We start from the raw sequence: 20,732 nt of genomic DNA on the forward strand, positions 1-20,732 counted from the left end.
CGGCGCGCTTTGAATAGATAGATAGGCCAATTCACTGTTTAAAAGCAAGCCCGCGTTTGCCCACACCAGATTCGTGCATGCACTGCGCATGCGCAGACACCAGATTTGCGATCTGCACAAGCGCTCTGACGACAGCCGCTGCACTGCAGTGGCGTGACGTTAGAACCGCGTGTTGGCGTATACGCTAGGGGTCGCCAGGGATCTCTGCACTGGTAGCGACGTCACACCGCAAGATATTCTAGTGAATAGGGCACAGCGGTAGTTTAGCCCCATGTTGTAGTACAACAAAATTTTGTCCAAATTGCGAGCTACGAAGATACGTTTTGGGTAGAACTTGACAGAATACGAGGCGCTGAAGACAACCAGCCCTCTGTGTTAAGTCCTTATTTCCAACTCTTTTCGTTCCCGTTCCGTCCGTTGAAAAGCGCGGTAAAGGGGCCCAAGCACGCGGCTGTTCTCGCCACCCCAACGTCTCTGCAGTAAACTTCAGGGTGCGACATGAGGCCACCAGAGGAGAAGCCAAAAGTGAGGAGGGACACGTCCCCGAGGATGACCAAAACTCAAGAGACGCTATTGGACGAAAAGGAACGCTCTCGCCTTTCCGTCTAATGGCGTCTCTTGGTATTGGTCATCGTTAAGGGCGTGTCCCTCACTTCTCTGGCTTCTAGGGGTGTGCGAATAGCGATTTTTGAAACCGAATCGAATACGAATCGAATAATTGTGGGACCGAATCGAGTACGAATACGAATCGAATAATTTTTGAATAGTAAGTAGACAGCTATTAAAGTAGAGCAGAGAGATTATAAATTGATTTTTATTGTTCCAAAACGTTTCTTAAAATTATTGTAAAATCGCAGCTAGACAATAATAACTAGAGTTCAACTATATATATTTAAATGAAGACAAAAGCTAATAAAATATTAGAATGCTAAACAGAATATCACGGTTCACGTGGATGCTGAACATAAAATCACAGCTCGCTTGAGCCTGGTAGATTCTGAAGCATTGTCCCTAATAGGAACTCGACATTACCTTTTTATTCCTTTTTGTAGCAGATGTCCTTGAATTGAGGATCAAGGAATGTGTAAGGGCGTGATGGTGCCTGTGCGCTTACGTCCAGGAACCTTATTTTCACTGATCTGAGAAGATTCTGGGAAAACGTATTGTCTTGATCTACTTGCGCACTCAAAAAGCAACATCTTCACACACTGAACAAGTGGAAAAACCATGAATGTGTTGGGAAATACTCGACACAAGCAGCTCTTGTGGCTTATTCAATCGATTGCATAGGAGCGGCCGAAAAACTTCCCCATTCTAGAGCGCCTTCTCTTCGAACAACTTCCTGCTTCTACTACTTCTACTTCGCTTGCACAGAACGGCGGTACCGTTGCAACCAGTTCTGAAACGTCTCCACCACACGGTTTCCGAAAGAGTGCACGAGCAATCTCGTGCGAAAGTTGTTCATAAATGCTGAACCGCATGTAAGCGATTTAGCGAGCGACAAGACGAGAGACAGCGACGACGAGGGTCAGCAGCGAGCGACAGAGATTTCTCACTGTCGCTCGTCGCGTCGCTCAGGGTTTGGATTTCTAGAAAACGTCCTCATCGCCTTGGACACTTGCTCACGCCACTTTCATGCGGCTTGCCTCATCGCGCGACTGATCGAACGGCAGCGAAGAGGGTCGACGTCGCCTGTCTCGTCTCTCGGCAAATCGCTTACATGCGGGTTATACTTAACTCAGTGGTCCCTAATGGAGGCAACAGCAACGTATATACGGAGAGGGACGGCTGCTGCCGATGATGACAATCATTGTCTAACAGAAGAGGGTACGTATTGCCATCTTGCGGGCACATATTGCAGGCGTGCCGGCGCGTTGTGGGACGCCTGTGAAGGGAATCTCGGGGCGCGACACCGTAACGACTATTCGGAACTTATTCAAAAAATATTCGAAACTTTTGAGAAATATTTTTCGATTCGACTAACGAATCGAATAGGGTAATATTCGATTCGTTATTCGAAAATGACGAATATTCGCACACCCCTACTGGCTTCACGTCTGGTAACCTCGTGCCGCCTTCTGAGGCTTCCTACCTCCATGGTCCGTCTGCTGTGGTCAGCGTCGCCATGGCAGCGAAGCGTCTTTTTGATAGAGGAACGTGCAAAGACAGCGTCTAAAGCCAGCAACGGGAGACGCCATTTTTCGAATGTCGTCTGCTAACTTGACCGCCGCAACGTCGGACGTTGCGGCGTTGTGGAGCCTCGACGCCAAGGTCCAAGGTCTGACGCGCCATTGTGGAGCCTCGACGCCGAGGGCGGAAAGCGGTCGCCTGACGAACCCTTGGCGGTTCCGGCGAGGCCTGATGCATGCTCGGGCCTGATATTATATTAAAGCTTCCCCGAGCGAAGCGAGGAGTGACCGCGCGCAGCGCAGTCTGTTTCGCAACCTAGCTTTAGAAGGGTCTTCAAACCTTTTGGCTGAGGAGCCGGATAAGAAATCTGTCACTGTCTCCAGGGCCGGAAAATAAAGAAGCAAATGCAAATGAGGAAAATCTAAATATATTATCCTAGGTAAGCAAGTAATTACAAAATAAGCGTTAAAAAAATCTAAGCTGGTTCAATACATATACAATATTTTAAAATTCAATATCTAGCTAATTATGATATTACACAAGGGACCCAGAAAAACCGCCAATCATAAATGAAAGAGCATAGGAACTTGGCCATGTTCACATAGAGGAGAAAGACAAGAGGGAAAATAATATAGACAATATTCAAGAGATACGTTAAAGGACACACAGCACAACATACATGGGAACACAAGGGGAATTTAAACATCCGTAGTTACCCAGATATGAAACACGGGACTAAGAATAATGATGCTGGTAACGACAATCTCTGATGAATAATATAATGAAAGTACAGTCAGTGCGATGACGGTTTCCTCTCGGACTTGTCTGATATCTTTTTTTTTTCACACTTTAATGTACGCCGTGGTGCCGTTTTTTCTTCTTTTCTTTTTTCCTTACGCGCGTTTATTTTTCCTTCAGCAGCAGCGGACTTGCTGGGAGCGGGCCTCGGGCCGGCCTTCATTGGAAGCTAAGGGCCGGTCGGAAGGCCTCTGCCGGCCGGATTCAGCCCGCGGGCAGAGGTTTGTGGACCCCTGCTTTAGAGCCACTCTATAAGCTACGCTTTAGAATACGACACTGACCCCTCTTGGGGCTTAAAATCGTGATGGCCACTTATCTACAATTGCATCTGAATAGGAAACACTTTTCCGTCCTCCACAAATGTTTAAACAGTTCGCGCCAGAGGAAACCAATAGTGTGTGAGCATCCTAGCTCCGAATCTAATGCTGAGAAAGTTGCACTTTTGAATCATGACGATCGGAAGTTGCGTCTGCTCTGTACTATGCACCAAGATGGCGGCGCCTACTACAATATCAGGGAACAGAGTACTGACACTCTAAGCGTAGCTCATTTAGTGGTCCTACCTAGCTCGGAGCCGAAGCTGGAGTTGCTGCGTTGGAAGCAGACGGAATTCGGAAGATGTCATGGCTGCAGCCTGGCTTCAGACGCGGCGTTCGCGTGCGCCTCTTTTGACATTCGGTGATGCTAGCAAGGAGACGATGGCGTAGCGAAATCAGGTGCCTACTCGGGTTCTTTCACCGTGCGTTTGAATGAGCGGAACTTGAACAAAAAAAGTTCGAGATAAGGGCTTAACGCATATGGCTGATTTTCTCCAGCGCCTAATACTTTTGCGATCCTTAAGCGAAAAAAAAAAATAAAAACGTCTTTTTGGCTATTTGAGGGCTGGGGTTTTCCCCTGAAAAATGGGGCTAAAGTATCAAACTGCCACATTACTTTTATAAAGAATGTTGCTTGCGTGTTTTTTTTTTTTTTATGAATTAAGCAGAAACTTGCCTATGCCAGCAGAAACTGAGGTAAAAGATGAAAGGAAAGCGTGCGTGGACGCCAGAACGCTAAGCTCTTACTGGAGTGATTAGTGGAAAGCTAGTTTCTCCTGTTTCAACTGCACTCGTAAAACGCGTTCTAACGCAAATGCTAAACTTCGAACGCCGTCGTTTCGCATTCTAAAGCGTTCGACGAGTGCAACGGAGAAAAAGGTTTTGCCTCTACCCAGTAATCATTGCAGTCAGAGCTCGACGTTCTGGAGTCTCCGTGCGCTCTCGTTTCCTCCTCTCCCTCAGTGTCTGTCCCGATTTCTGCGGCTGAGTAAGAACTCTACGAGGGACTCCACTCGCAAAACAAGACGTTTCGCTTATTTGATACCACTTACAACATAAGGCCTTTTACCCCCAAACGCCATCGCCCTGCGGAGCATAGGTTTGTCTGCTCCTTGCACAATGGTTGCGATGATGTCAGAACGCCCAGCTCTTATTGGCTGATCGAAGAAAGAAAGCAGTCGGTAGACCTCAATACATTTAGCATTAGGGTATACCCACTATTCTTCCAATCGAAGCCAATTAAAACTCAGCGTCGTTTTGACGTCACCACAACCCTTGCGCAAGAAGCAGACGACTCGCTCTTCGCATAGTGGATCCATGCAGCGCCGCCTATCGTCGCCGTCTGCGCGTCTTGCAGCGTCTCACAATGAGCGTGACCTCAGCACGTGGTGACGCCATGACGGACCCGTCTGCCACTTTTTGCGGAGACTCTTGTCCAGATGCAGCCTGGTTGACGATTGGGGCGCATCGGGGATTCGTTAGGCAATGACGTGATGTGCAGTCCTTGTTTATGGATGAAGAAAGAATAAAACAATTAAAACAGGGACAACACAACCACATCTTTCAACTAGCAACAGACGAGTAAACTTTCAACAGCGAGCAGCCGACTATACTCAGTAGGAGTAGGGGAGAGAAGGGGAAGAGAAGGAAAAAGGAGAAACGCGAAGTGCAAGTCAGGGTGGTAGGGTTATCTCGGATTTTAAAAATTCAACCTCAGTTTTCGTCAGCAGGAGGGAAGGGTTTGACACGTTGTTTTTGGCTCTGGTCATGGCGAATGATTCTATGATTTCTCTGCCGAATCTGCTGTCATGCCCCCCCCCCCCCCCCCCAGGATTTTTGTGTCATCAAAGAGGGGATGACAACGCAAACACGAACGAGCATGTATGACTTAAACGGGCATGTATGACTCTTTCTTATCTTTCCTTCTCTCCCCCTTGTCTCCCCTATTCCTACTGGGTATAGTCGGCTGCTCGTTGTTGAAAGTTTACTCATCTGTCGCTAGTTGAAAGATGTGGTTGGTGTTGTCCCTGTTTTAATTGTTTTATTCTTTCTTTATCTATGACTTAAACCAACACGCTCTTCTCCCAAGCAGTCCTTGTTTTCTGGGTGTTCTTGGCTCAAATCCCCGTTTCCCCGAGGCTTAAGAAACGAAGGGTGTGGCAAGTTCCGAGCCTCTCTATCGTGGAGGTAGGAAAGCTTCTGGACGCGACATGACGCCACCGAAGGTGAAGCCAAAAGTGTGGAGGGACACGTCCCCAACTATGACTTAAACCACAGCTGTTCTGTTTACCCTCGAGCGCCCGGGCGCACCCCAGGGTGACCAAAACAGCTGCGGTTTTGGTCATCCTTGGGAACGTGCCTCTCCACACTTCTGGCTTCACCTCTGGTGATGTCATGCCGCCTCCTAAGGCTTTCAAATCTCCGTGATCTCATTAGTGTCGCTCCGCACACGTTGAGAGCATTGGCCGAAAGAGAACGTTGAAAACTAATTACGGAGCAAAAAGCACGAAGGAAATGAGCCACGCCATGCGTGTCTTAAAGAGACCGCAAAATGATTTTTTTCAACTTCTTCCTCCTTAGCTTTCCCTTTCAGCTAGAAGCGAAAAGAAACGTAGTATTTCACCACGTGCGATGACTCCAAGCTTCTAAAGTTTTTTGCTTCTTTTCATGTAGAATATAGAATTTGTTTTTCGAGTGTGATCATAATAAGTGACGCCACGACATTCAGCGGTCACGAACGCGAATCCAAATGTTTGTCGACAGATTGAATGTTGACGAGCGCATACGTTCCAGGGTTAATCATGTCGTTTAACGCCTGATAAGCGGGTTTCACATGCAGCGATTTCGGCCCTAGAGCGGCGCGATTTCTGCCGTCGCGGCAGCGCTCTGGCCAGCCGCAGCAGCTGAGCGGCACGGTTCTACCAGGTTGGAAATTTTTCGCCGCGGCAGAGCGGCAGCTTCCGCGCTGGCCACTTACAGTGAGGCGGGAGGTCACGTGACAGGAGGAGACACATTGCGGGAAAGCTGGCGCATAGGACTGCGTTGTTTTCACGTTCTTGAAGCAGACGACAAGCAGAGAGAGTACGCAAGCGACTGGTTTGCGGTTTCTTTTTTCCGGCGGGTCGCGCTTCTTTGTTTCAGTAGTCACGTCGGAACTGTTCAGCAGATTACAAAGGAGGGGGATATCTGTCCACTTCCTTGGAATTTGTTTCCTGAATGAAATCCGCGGCTCTCTTTTACTTTCCTCGCTTGAGTACCAACTGCAGCGAGCGCAAGAGACGCTAATCGGAAGCGGCTTGTGCGAGCGCTAGTGATAAAAACAAAAGAAGAAGAAGAACTGAGCCACATTGACGTGTCTTTTTCAACACAGATCGTCACACCAAATAAGACAATGTATCGCACCCAGTTCAATAAAATGCTTTTCAGTGAAGTGTCTAAACATCGGGTTCTTTCGGACGGGCTCCTCAATGAATTTAGGAACAGTGGGACCAAAGAGAAATTTTGAGTAGCGGTGACTGAGGCTGCGAAAGTGATCGACAAGATTGGTACGAAACCACTGCACTTCTACAGGTTTTAACGTTTTTACACTTTTTAATCATATGAAGTATTCAGCAAATGCCAAGGGCATTGGTATCGGAACAGAGGGAACAGAAACCATAAACAAATAAGACCAAGGTTTATTTAGAATTTTAAACGCTTTTTTAAAGGGATACTACAACGAAATTTCGGCGCTCATTTTTTGGTCTATATGTGTTCAAAAAAGCACCATCCAATCGAACATACAAATATCTTGTTAAAAAAGTCACGAAAAGGAATTTTAAAACGAATTAAACGATTTGCAAAGAGCACCTGCTGGATGTCGCTAACGCCTCGTTTGTAATGCCCGTCTAGCAACCTTGGCAGCTAGTGACGGAGGTTGTCTCGCCTCCGGCCACGACGAGAGAAGAGGGGCAGGAGGAACTCCCCTCTTCCCGAGAATGCCTTTTGTGTGTCAAAGAAGTCGCTATTGTCCCCCTACAAGATTATAGAAGATTAACCCGTCACCCAAAATTTGTACAAAAGCAGCCGCTTCGATGGCTGGAGCGACCAGGCCATCCTCTCGACGTTAGCCTCGCCGTAGCTTTGCTCGTCTTGAGGCTACCTACGTCACGATTGCGTTGGATGTCACGTGGTCTCCGCTGGGCCCTCTCCGAGCGCTTGCCAGAGTGGGCCGTTTATAACGAAAAATACAGCCACCAGGCTCGAAATACAAACGTGCGATTGCCATTTACGGATATTGTGGATCATATTCAACCTATTTTTGAACACGACGGGAATATTTCAAATTTCGTTGAAGTATCCCTTTAAGGTTAAATTAGAGGCCAAACTGAAAACTAAGGCATTAAAATTGTTTTAGAAGCCAATGTAACCGACTATGAGCAACTGCTTGTTACAAGCAACATTGGTCATCGCGACGGCGGTAAACGTTCATGTGGAATGAAACCTCGCGATCCGTGACGCCGCGCCGCTAGTGGCACCGATTTCAACCGTGGAATTGCTGCATGTGAAACCCGCTATGCTGTGGTGCAGAAGAGGAAAAAAAAATCTTAGTGAAAGGAACAGACACGGAACGTCTCGAGCGTTAAACGACATGATTAGCTTCCACCAGCTCGACTGCGCACTTACAGTCTTGTCCCAGGGTTGCGTCCCCGTAAAGCGCGGTGCTCGTCTCGAATGAAGATGTGTTCGGCCGGCGTGCTTAAGCGCAGCGGGCGCGTCCCAGTCAAAAGGCGGACAGCTTTCGAAAGGAAGAAGGTACAAAATAGTAGGCTATAGTTTCAAATGTATAATGGGGTATTCACACGAGGGAGAAATCCCGGGCATTTCTCCCCGGGCACGCGCGCATCACGAGATGAAAACGCGAGGCTTTTGCACATCGCAAAGCCTGACGTTTTCGTCGTGGGATGCGCGTGCCAGGGAGAAATCCCCGGGATTTCTCCCTCGTGTGAATACCCCTTTAGAAACAGGCTTTTGGCTTTTTACTTAGGTCGACTAGCTTCTTTTTTTTTTTTTGCCCACTAAACGATATACGACTGGAAAGATCATAGTCTTAAAACCATCTATCGCATCCCAAGACTGATTTCATGATCCCTTTCAGCTGTCAGTGACTTTAGGCAACGAAAAGTGTTTTTGTGCGCGCCGATCTTGAAAAGTGACGCTGCCGAATGCTTGTCCATTTCCGCGACGTCAGTAAAATTGTACGTCTGTGCTGTTTAACGTAGTTCGGCCATTTATCTCTGAAAACTCGGGACGGGGCCTGCGTCGGTTATTCCGTCACACCCATCTTCTCGCTAGCACATGTGCACAGCGCGACATTTGTTTTGTGTGTTTTTTTATGTTGAGGTGCATTTAAATATAAACAAAACCAATGCACTTTCTAACGCGCTAAGTGATCAGCCCCCCAAAAAAACGACCAAGTGCAATAATGCAAGGTCAAGCTCACAAAACGTGCAAAAATAAAAATGCGAGTGTTAAATGTATTTTTTTTTTCTACGGGACGGGTAATCTGAACAAGCGATCGCCTGTTGTTCCTGTTTTTAATCAGCTTAAACGGCTGTCATAGGAACTGCGAGTGTGACGGAAAGTCCTCCTTCAGGGAGGTAGTCCAAGCGTAAAGCTCGCTTCCCGTCCTTGTTCTGAGTAAAATTCAGGAAACTAGCTGATGTCGTACACCTGCTAATAGGGTCGCGCAGTATACATATAAAGGCGAGCCACGGACGCATTCATTTGAACAAGCCGTGCTGTTGCTTGGGATACAATTTGTCATGCCGTCTAACACATGTGCATGTCGTCAATACTGGGGAACCTACCTGCATTGTTCAGGGAAGTTAAACAGCACTAGCCTTCAACAGGTTAAAATGATGGGTTAAGGTGAGCAAAAAAAAAAAAACTTACAATGGCAGTGTAGAATGTGCACACCAGGCCATTGAACAGAATGGACGACCAGACAGGGATTCCGGTGACTGGAAGATGGTAAAATCATTCCGAACGAATTAAAGACTCCGTTAGGAAGCATCTAGTATGTGTATGCTTGAGGAGGCATTCTTCCGGACCAAAAGATGGCTGAACGAAACGCAATGCTCCTCCTCCTAATGGCGCGGAATCATGCTGACGATACCGGTGCTTGGCGTATGGGCGTTCTTGCATACTCACATGGACGCCGATTACCTAGCTTGCGGCAACCACGCTTGGATTGTCGGTCACTTGCTATGTGGTGCCACTTCAGGGGTCTGGTTTTAGTCACCGCGAGAGGGAGATCAAGATCTTCTGCGTCTCTAGCCGAGCGAGCTAAGGTATCGTCCGTAGACAGTTCGTCTGCCAACGCAAGTGGACATGGCAATTCGTCTGCTACAAAGCGTCATCCTCAGACAAAAATAAAACAAGGAACCGTTGTACGATCCGAGCGCCGCGGTGAAGCGAGACCGGACGCAGGCTGGGATTGTGATTATCTGCCATTTTGTGTTGGAAGCCACCGACAACCGACGCTGCGATTCCTTTACGAATCTCAAGTTTTTCTGTTGCCGTACACAAGCTGACATCGACCGGTGGCTGAAGGCTGGTGAAGGAATACTAAGGACAAGCACAGGGAGGCTCGAGGCCTCTCTCCCTATTTATATGCCGGTGAGTTCTCACCGAAACACTGCCCGAGTGTGAACTTTCGAACGGGTCAAAGAAGTCTCATTGGTTGATTACGCACAAAGCTCTGGCGCCTTTTCCAATCAGCAGCCCAGAACGCTCTTGCTCTCACCTAAAGCGAATTCAGACTCCAAAAGACCCCGCGTTAGCAGGCCGCTCTTGTGAATCAGCAGAGGGAGGATTCGTAAATCGCGCGAGCTGTTTCGTCGGTGCCAGCGGCTTCCAACGAAGCGGCGCCAAGGGGCAAGTTCCCGACAATCGGAGCGCAACTGTAGCAAGCGAGAAAATTGGCATCCCTCCGACTATGAAAACACGCACGTGCGCCAAGCGCCGGTCTCGACAGCAGGCGCCGCGGCATCAAAACGCGCAGCAATGCTTATCGTCCACCACGCCCCTGGCCCGGAGACGTGTGTGAACGATTGTAGATTGGGATTTTGAGAAGAAAAAAAAAACGTCAAGTTAAAAATTGGATATACTCGTATAGGAACCTCTTTGCGCGTGGCACTAGAATCCAATATCAACGTCCAAAACTGGTGCAAAAAAAAATGCTTCAGCAGACGTCAGAAAATGCGCGATACTCACTAATTAGTACGATGATTATTTAAAAATGACAAGTTAAGTTTTTAATCAGTGAATATAGACATATGGTTTCAATTAGAAACTTTCTGAGCGTCCTCGAACCCCATTATAGTAGTAATTTAAAGAAACACTTTAAACAAGTGGGAAGCGTAGTAGCGCGCTAAAGTTACCACTCATGGAGCAGGTACAAGACTGGGGCCCTGTTAACAGACGGAAAAATCACGCGGGCGCCTTATCGCAACCGCTAGGCTTGTACCTGCTCGACGATTGGTAACTTTAGCGCACTACACTCTAAAAAAAAGGGTGTAGTACTTACACCCAGTGGGGTGTATGTGACTTGTCCCATATACGACACCCCCATGGGTATATATGCGACACCCCAAAAAGGGGTGCATACATGCACCTCATTTTGAGGTGCACATGTGCACCTCAGCGGGTGCATAAGACACACCCCACCCCGGGGTGTACATATATTCCGTTTCTCACTTACTGGGAATACTGATACACCCCATTTTTAGGTGTACATATATTCCGTTTCTCACTTGCTGGGAATACTGATACACCCCAATCTTAGGTGTACGTGTATTCCGTTTCTCACTTACTGGGAATACCGATACGCCCCATTCTTAGGTGCACGTATATTCCGTTTCTCATTTACTGGGAATACTGATACACCCCTCTTTTAAGTGCACATATATTCCGTTTATCACTTACTGGGAATACTCATACACCCCATTCTTAGGTGTACATATATTCCATTTCTCACTTGCTGGGAATACTGATACACCCCATTCTTAGGTGCACAGATATTCCGTTTCTCACTCACTGGGAATGCAGTTACACCCCATTCTTAGGTGTTCTTATATACCGTTTTCCACACCGTTCTCACTTACTGGGAACCGATAAACCCCACTCTTACGTGTACATGTGCGAAGTCAACAAAACTAACACTAGAACATTTTCCATCAAATTGACAGGAAATGTCTTTGCAGCTCTTTTCCAAGCTTTTAACCGTCAAACGACGGTGTTTTGTGTCACTTCCATGTCCCATTTGTCAACCCGAAAACAATTAAGCTGCCAATCCCACATTCTATCGTCATTTCATTATGTGGCCTGGCATCATTTTGACGTCCTAACTGTCAACCTGAAATACAATTGAGAGCTTTTGTGTCACTCCTGCGAATATAATATTGTTAGGATCATGCAATATTTTATAAAATAAGCTACGAAAATTGGTATCTGTTCCTACATATTTATTGCTCATAAACACTGGGTGAAACATATACTACAAAAATACACATTGAATGCATGCACCAGAAACGTCGCTTGTTTCCTTTCTTCTTCTTTTTGCATGTCTTATCATTTAGTCTTGTGCCTTGGGTGTTGACCACCAAAAAGAGCCATGGAGCATTCCTGAAAAGCAAAACCCAGTTGTATACCATGATTAGATACATATAGGACACTGTCAAGGCCCCACACCTTACTTAATGAGCATTACCAAAAACCAGGAACTCAGCCAACTTCATAAATATTTTGCACACCATTGAAGAAATGTGGGGTGGAAAGTTTACCACTTTAGATACAGGTGCAAGGCTGGCAAACCGAAAACACTGATAAAAAGCACGTGTTTTCAATATACTTAAACAACTGATTTTGGCGGTTTTCAACAATGCCAGCCTGTTTTTTATTGCAACTGTGTTTATTTTTTACTAATAAAATGCACAATTAGCCGAAAAATGCCATAAGCAACCTTGTACTGTGGCGCCTAACCAGATAAACGAATGTCAACATCAGAGGTGTCCTAATGCAAGCTTCCTTTAACAAAATTTTGGACCATCTAAAACAGTGCTCTCAAACACATTTGAGTGTAGAGGCCAGATACCCAACCCCCAAAGGATCGAGGGCTTCTGTAAGGCATGGGGGTCAAGAAATTTGTTAAAGGGACCTTGCGATCTCCACATTTTGTAACTTGCAATCTTGACAGTGACATTTTTAGCCGTGATTCATTTGTAGTGCTCCCCTTATCCCTTTCCTGACGCAATCACAAGAATTAAATTGGTACTGCCGCCAACATACTGGCATTTTGTAAGAGGACAAGAGAACAAGAACACTGTTGTTGCCGTTGCTTATTTCACTCAGGATATATTCAAGCTCAACATGTCTCGAAAGAATGCCTTTTGCTTTTCTGAGAATTTCTGATAGCACCAGCCTGAGCGAATACTTGTATTTTAATGGGGATATTTTCTGAGGGCGAGAATCCAGAGCTCATGAATTTATCTTTGGTGGTTGCTTCTGACAAGCGAGAGTTCATGCAGTTGAAGTGCATCCTTGGGCAAAGAGCTCGTGGTTGCAGCCTACCAGCGGAATTGTCGTGCAGGTGCTAAATACAAAAAAAAAAAGACGGGAAGGAAAAATAGAGACTAAACACCTGAAAAATAAAAACGAAACTACATTTTTTATGTGGATATGTTATAAGAGCATAGCTACGTTTCCAGCATAAATGAATAGACCGATCCCACCAAGTTTTCCACGCATGCGTGACGCCGCCATAACTGTAGTTCGTAAGAGGCAGACTCCAGTTCACGCGACAGCTCATGCTGCCTCCTGGTCTGCTCGCGCAAACCTCCAGCATGGTTGTCGCGCGTGTAGAAAGACTACAGCTCCCACGATGCATATCGGCAGCGGTGGCGTACTGAAACTAGCTGGTGAGATCGGTCTATTAGCGACATATTATAATGCATGCCATTTGTAATGCTCGTTATGAGAACGGGAGGTTGCAGCTGGTTTCCTGTGGGCCGTGTTCAAGCAAGTCGCGAGCTGCGTGTTCAAGCACTGAGCAGATTAATTTTACCCAGTTATCTATTACCTGCCAGTGCATCATAATCTGTACAATGGTGAATATATTCCGAGTCACTACTTGTGCGCCGCACAGGCTAAGGCAATGCCCGAAGAGGGGAAAGGGCAAGCGCTAGAAAGGCGGGTGAGGAGAGTAACCTCCTCTCCTATCTAACATTCGTAGTGCTTTCCCCCTCTCCCCCAGCCCTGCCCTCCCCTCCCATATGCTTTCCTAGTGCTCGCCTTTTCTTTCTTCGCATGGCCGTTGCATTCACCTGCACTACACACAACTAGTGACACGGAGTATAATTGAAGGACGGTACACTCACAGATGTCAAAGCACTTGAAGAGTTCGCAACTTCGGTGCAATGCCACTGGTTGCACTTTTGTATCGCACTTCAGATGGGTTGATTTGCCCGAAGTACCTGGAAAATAATAAGAATGATAGAATAAATTAATGTGCCATAAACCAGGGCTGGGCAGACACACTCCAAAAAGTATTCGGGAATACTGAGATACATCTGCTTTAAGCCCAAAAATACAGATACTGAGATACATTGTCTTTTATGCAATGCTATATCCCCGAGACACTTCCGCGAAACTGGTGAAAAAGTATTCAGGAATACAGGTACAATGTGTAGTTGTATCTGTATTGTAGAGGGTGTAGTTCGTGGGGAATATGTGCGGTCAGTGGCGTTCCAACTTGTTTTTGAGTCAGGAAGGGGGGGGGGGGGGAGGGAGTGCTCTTAGTATCCCTTGGGCGCCGCCGGCCAGTCTTTAACCTGCCCTGTGGCGGCTGTTTTAAGGGGGGTGGCAGGGGGGAAGGGACAACACATGGGACAACACAGGACAGGAGGCAAAAGGGGGGGTATGCACACCGAGGCGCTTGCACCGTCGGCGAAGCCGCCGTACCGGTGGCTTTCTTGCACGGCATTTGGAGTCTGCTCCTCACGTGATCGGATATCGGCAAATAGCGGCGCGGCGGCACGTGGAAACCAGACGCGCCACTCTGGCTGGAGCCTATAATCTCAATGCTGCACTAGAGTACCAGTTCCTGTATAGGCTCCCTGCGGGAGCCAGAGTTGCGCGTCTATTTTCTACGTGCCGCCGCGCCGGTATTTGACGAGATCCGACCACGTACCGTGCAAGAAAGTAACGTTGCACGCGCCCCGCCGTACGCACCCCTGCTTTTGAGCGCGCCTCGTCGGTTCGAGAGTCAATGGTTCCAGTACCCTCTCCCTCTTCGAAGTGGCCGAGCAGGGAGGGAATATGGTTTCGTTGTGTCGACCTCGGGGGCGGAAGATTACGCACGATGGGGACAAAGGCGAGTTTGGGGAAGCAGTATCTAGGTCACAGCGCTTCAATAGTTGAACAGGATGTAGCTGACGTTTTGGGTGTGGAACGGGTGTGAAAGGCCTTGCGCGCGTTGTTTTCTCGACACTTAGCCTCGTGTCGAGGTGGCAGTACATATTCGCCAAGAGGTCCAAAAGTCGCGTGAGGAGCTGGATCAACATGCCGTGCAGGAAAGACGGCGCTACGAAGATGAACGCGCAACTCTGACTCCCGCAGGGAACCTGTAAAAGAACTCTAACTGCCTTGTCTTGAAGCGCCACCTTAGTTCCATCATCCCCACTGAAAATCGCATTGCATAACCATACGTGCGAGCGAAGCCGGTAACAAGCGCGAGCATGTCGCTCTGCAATCGAACGTTTCACCGACAGATCGTTTTATAGATACGCGATGATTCATCGCCAGAATGCTTCATCTACAGCACAAACTACCTTTTTTCTGTAAGGAGCTGCCTCACACTGTTGCCACGAAGCGGATAGTATGTGTAGGATACACCCGCGACGAAATGTCCCTACAACGCTAAATCCGCGTAACGACTGTCGATGGAACGGTAGTGTCGACGAACGAGAGTCCATGAAACATCTGTCCACAAAAAGTGTTTTTTGGCGAAACGATAGAGACCCGTTGCTCTGAATGACGCCAGCTCTACACGCAAGAATAATGTCTCGAAGCTGCGATGTCGTGCTCGTTTGTACACTCAGAGAACCGGGCACCGCCACCTCGCACACATGCCACAAATACAAAAGCTAAGAAACTCTGACATAAACAGGAGAAAAAGGAAAGCACGTCCCCAGCTAGCAGGCCCCATGCCTCACAAAACGCAGCATCCAACGAGTGCATGTAAACGGCAGACTTACCTTTATCGGGCGGGCACATCTTGGTTTGTGACTGCAGTGCAGCTACGTGCCAAGCATCGCTTCGTGAACACGATCCGCTTTGTCCAACCACCTTCTAAAAAAAACACGTAATTCAAAATAGCGCGAATGAACAAAGGCGATGTCACCCGCCAGCCGAAGCAAAAGTATGGCCGCCGAAGCACGCCGAGATGGAATGCAGGAGGTGAGGAGGTCAAGTAACCTAGCAACACGAAGGCCAGATAACGCGCGAAACGCGATCGCTATCGTGATAGGTTGTCAGTCGGATGACGTGCAACCAGTGACTGCTAATCAGGACGCGCGCTCTACTCTATTACCGCGCGCATTTTGTTTGTTTTCTTGCGCTCTCCTGATAGCATTCCCTCTCCCCTTTTTGAAAAAGGAAAGGGGAGGGGAGGGGTGTAATGGTGCACCTGGCAACACCCTCGCCTCGCCCGCCGATTCCTTTGGGAGAGGAGGATTCAACTGATGGGAGTGCGATTACGCTCGCCGGGTGTCTCCAGTCGAAGGGGGGTGTAAGGGTGCGCGATACACCCACATACACCCTTTTTTTCTGAGAGTGTACTATGCTTCTCTCGCGCTTAAAGTATTTCTGAAAATTACCGATTTAGTGATGTTCGCGATGACACGCAGCAAGTTTCTAGATTGAATCATGTCTACCTTCACTAATAAAAAAGTTAATTAGTAATTTTAAATAATCAATGAACTAATTAGTAAGTATCCCACATTTTCTGACGTCCGCTACCACGAGTAAAGCTGTCCAGAGAAAATGATATTTTAGAGCGCAGCTCTTAGGCGCCCGTTTCCGGCTTCAGCGGCGTCGCCGTCGCCGTCGCCGTCGCCGTCGGCGTAACCGCGCGGTGCATTATGGGAAATGTCCCCTAATGCACCGCGCGGGACCCTCGTGACGTCACGTGTGACGTCACGAGCGTCTCGCGCGGTGCATTAGGGGACATTACCTCCGCTGCGCTGTTCTCGCGCAACGCAGCAGAGGCTGGTTGCACTATTTCTCCACGGGGCGTGGTCCCGTCGGTGCCGAGATGCGCTCCGATTGCAAACCGAAACTTGAAAACCCTTCAAATTTGTGAGATTTTTCAGAGAGCCGTAAAATGCTTCGCGTGCCTTCTATCTTTCTGGAGTTTGTTGATTTCGTGTTTCTCGATGATGCTGAGCAATTTTCTAGTTGAAACCATGCCCTTAAACATAATATTAAAAAGTTAATTACGCAAAATTAATTAGCAATCTAATTAGCCCGGACTTTATTAATGTTATTAAATAAGCCCCTGTGCCCAGGACCAAAACGACACAAGCCTTTTTGTTGAGACGCGTAGCTTTCGCAATATCGAATTTGTCCACCTTTCTTGAAACACCTGTATATATACAGGGTGTTTCAGAGAACTCAGGCCAAATCGTTCCTGCGAAAACTACTTATCGCAACAAAAAAAGGCTTGTGTCGGTTTGGTCCCGGGCCAGGGGCCCATTTAGAAAAATTATTAAAGTCCGGGATAATTAAGTTGTTAATTATTTTTGCGTAATTAATTTTTCAATATTGTGTTTAAGGGCATGGTTTCAATTAGAAAATTGTTCAGCATCGTCGAAAAACAGTAAATCAACAAATTGCAGAACGATAGAAGGCACGCGCAGCATTTTATGGCTTTCTGAAAAAACCGCACAAATTCGCCGGGTTTTTAAGTTTCGGTGTACTATCGAGCCGCATCTCTGCCCGGGCGACCAAACGCCACAAGCCTTTTTTCGTTGTGATAAGTAGTTTCTGCAGGAGCAATTTGGCCTGCGTTCTCTGAAACACACTGTATACATATATATATATATATATATTTATACATATATATATATATATATGTGTGTGTGTGTATCTGGCGGCATACAAAATACTCTAGAACTTTTACAACATGTATGAAACAAAAGCTTCTCCTGCTAATTACGCTTTGTTTATTTTAGTAAAGATAAATATAAGTGTCATAATAATGATAGTGATTTCAATAAATAAATTCAGTTTTATAGTTTGCCAACATACCGGATCCGAGGGCAAGGGATGGACCGTAAAGCACAACACCCAGGTACATTAGCTGCAAGATTGGAATGGCAAACAACTCTTGAGATATACAGCACACAGTATCTTTCTTACTAAATGGGCACAACAGTGAATTTTGAGATGGCCTTTTTATTAATGTAACTACACTATGCATCATAAACAGACCATAATTGCAATCATGCACGGCCCTTCTTTGCACTGAACTCGCGACCGAACACCGGGGTGCTCCTCTAAAAATATATATAAAAAAAAAAAAGCGTTTCCATAGAAAAAAAAAATCTGCGCATGATTATAAATCTAGGTTTTCCAGAATGCGTTAATAGAATTTGCATTAAAAAATCTTAACTTTATTTTAAAGCGTTTACAACATATTATTGTGAATAATTAAAAATACTTAAATGTTCAAGTTTGGTGCTTACCGTTTCGAGGAGAAACAGAAAAGACGCCAGTTTTCGGACCGCAGTCGACTTAAATCTTCTCTCGAGGTACTATAAGAAGCAGCCAGCAAAGCATTGTGTGCAAGTTATTTCCCATGCAGTTTGCTGATGCATATAAAACATTGATAACAGTTGTAGCAATTAAAAAAAAAAAACTTTAGATACCTCCAAATGAAAAGATACAGCATCCAGATAAGTTGCAATGAACAAATAGGTCGATGGAATAATAATTCTCATCGCATTGCATGATTAGGGTCATTAATACATAAACTTTACCAGTACGCTAATAACTTAGGGAATATGAATTACTCTACTCCAACATAGCGACCTCAAATACGCATAGTGGTTTGACTCCATGGCTCTCAAATTCAACGACTCACAAGTGTTACACTGAAACTAAATATCGTTATTTTCGCATCTATCAGAAATCGAAGCAAACATCTTACCTCATTGATGCTGGTGACATCCATTTCGTAATAGATTGGCAGAAAGGCAAATGTGGCTAGGAGAATCGCAACGCTGGAACTCACAGCTCCCACCCAGAGCGTAGTGCCGTGCACAAACACTTCAGCGGGAAACCCTAAGATGTTGTTAGACGACAAGAAGCTGGCCATCAGAGACAGTGAGACTGGAAGCCAGCCTAGTTGCTTATTAGCCGTGAGAAACGTCCGGTTAGACTGCTCGGCCCGATCGGTCCAGGCAAAGTAGATGCCTATGGCCGAAGACAGCACAAGGAACCCAACCAGAACCAGATAGTCCAACAAACCGAATGAGGACACAGCCATAATTAATGGAGATCCCGGCTATGATAATCAATCCTCGCACAAGGTCCACGGGACTTGGTTAAATCCCCATTAAGTAAAGCACCTCGATTGTTTCTTTCTCTGAAAAAAAAAAAAAGAATGAAATAAATATTTTAGAAGTTGTCTCGCCATTATGTGGTTATGTGTTCGGTGCTTCAAGTTGTTGGATGATTAGAACGTAAACTTAACTCACTATTTCTTGTCACAGCCGATATGTGCAGATGCTGACTTTGGCGTCCTTGGCAACGCTCGGAACGCACGAAAAGCGGGTACTCGGCTGCTTTTCTGGCAGGAGAAAAAAGAGAAGCAAATAGACATGAGAAGGGGATGTAAGGAATATTTAATCATATTATTTTACTCTTCAGCATTTTTCAGCACTTACACAGAGAGAAATGTTGAGACCCTCAGTTCAGGTAATGCGCGTTCCCTCATGTGTGAAGGCATTTTATATCCGATAACGTAACATCCTGAGATCATGCAGGGTGGTGATATAGCACAAAGGGAGATGGTGCAAAGTCTTCGTTTTGAGCAAGAGTTTTTTCCTCCGATTTCCAGGGATTTTTACAATCTCGCAAGTGAATAAGAAAAGGAATATAATAAACTATTTTTCTAGCATTTTGTTCCCTGCTTTGGATTAAACGGAATGAACTTCATCGACAACAAATTATCCTCAGCAGACTAAACAAGATGCTAAAGTCGTCAACAAGGATGACATATTTGTATTTGTTTTCCGTGTTTGTATTACCCCCTCCTGCCTTGGCCCTTGAAGGGGCTGGCAGTATTGTGAAATAAATAAATAGTTTACAAACTTGTTTTAACAATTTTATTTAGATAATAATAACTAAGACACCTGTCCATAAATGTTCCCCTTATTAAGCTCGCCTTTTTTGTACAAACACTTTTATGATGCGATCGGTTTTGTGAATTGATTGGTACAATGTCCATTGGTACATTGTACTAGCTCAGCCTGCGTAACCTTTTCTGTGTCCCTTGCATACATTTATGTTTGTATCAATTGGATAATCATGCAAAATAATTAAACTAGAAAAATTATAGACCTCTATCCGTTTAAACTTCTTCGCTAACAGATTCAAAAAATAATCTTTTTGCCCTCAATATAGTTTTTTTTTTCAAGCACGCGGTAGTACTTAGGATCTTAGTTTTGTTTTAAGAAAGGAAGATCCGTCAAATGTGCGCCAATATTGCATAGGGAAGCCGCTCTACAACACGTTAAAAATAAAATTTGACACGGGAAACGTTATAGCTTTCAGTAAGCATTTCAGTTGTCTCACTCACAAAATACTCATTGGCAAGCTAAACAGTAACTCTTCATTTTCGTTTTTTTTTATATTTGCATGAAAGTAAGCAGACTCTAAACACTGACGGTCATTATGTCATTAAGGCCTATCAAAGTTGTGTTCTACAAAAGACAGCATTTTTGGTCCTTTGCTTTAAAATGTAAAGATGTGCTTGTGAGCTATGCCAGATGAATGAAGGAAAAAAATTACAAGATAGAGAGAGACAAGGAACATACACATGCACTCCGCTGGACTAACAACCATTTACTGAATAACATCTTTTTCTTCGTCGACTTTGATCTAATGGATAACTTATTTTCCTTCGTCGACTTTAATTTTTGTCTAGATGAAAAAATTCTCCCTCGTCTTCATCACCAGTTTGAAAAACCTTGCATCCCGAGAGGTAACGTCTTCTGTGGGCTCATTCAGGCTATTTTACTCAGGGGGCGTTTCCTGCAAATACTTCTTTTCTTTTGTATGTAGCACAATGGAGGTAGTGCTTACACAATCGTCCTTCTTCTCCTCAATGGCTAGGGAGTCTAGAATTTCCCTTGCGATCTGTTTTTTTGTGTCTAGCCACGA

The 20,732-nt window shown here is 45.9% G+C and overlaps 1 protein-coding gene across 1 annotated transcript in view; it reads right to left on the bottom strand.

The window, feature by feature from the left end:
• Positions 1-18,834, bottom strand: part of LOC120838063 (sodium-coupled monocarboxylate transporter 1-like) — a 167,116-nt gene extending 148,282 nt beyond the window's left edge. The window contains exons 1-4 of the mRNA XM_040207804.2: positions 18,496-18,834; positions 18,032-18,100; positions 17,595-17,646; positions 9,180-9,247 (exon numbers count right to left, since the gene is read on the bottom strand). Of these exons, the coding sequence (XP_040063738.2) occupies positions 9,180-9,247; positions 17,595-17,646; positions 18,032-18,100; positions 18,496-18,834 (528 nt within the window). The remainder of the gene's footprint in view (positions 1-9,179; positions 9,248-17,594; positions 17,647-18,031; positions 18,101-18,495) is intronic.
• Between the last annotated feature and the right edge of the window lie 1,898 nt (positions 18,835-20,732).

The sequence above is a fragment of the Ixodes scapularis genome, unplaced genomic scaffold (genome assembly GCF_016920785.2).
Source record: "Ixodes scapularis isolate PalLabHiFi unplaced genomic scaffold, ASM1692078v2 PGA_scaffold2__306_contigs__length_199485367, whole genome shotgun sequence".
Taxonomy (NCBI): domain Eukaryota; kingdom Metazoa; phylum Arthropoda; class Arachnida; order Ixodida; family Ixodidae; genus Ixodes; species Ixodes scapularis.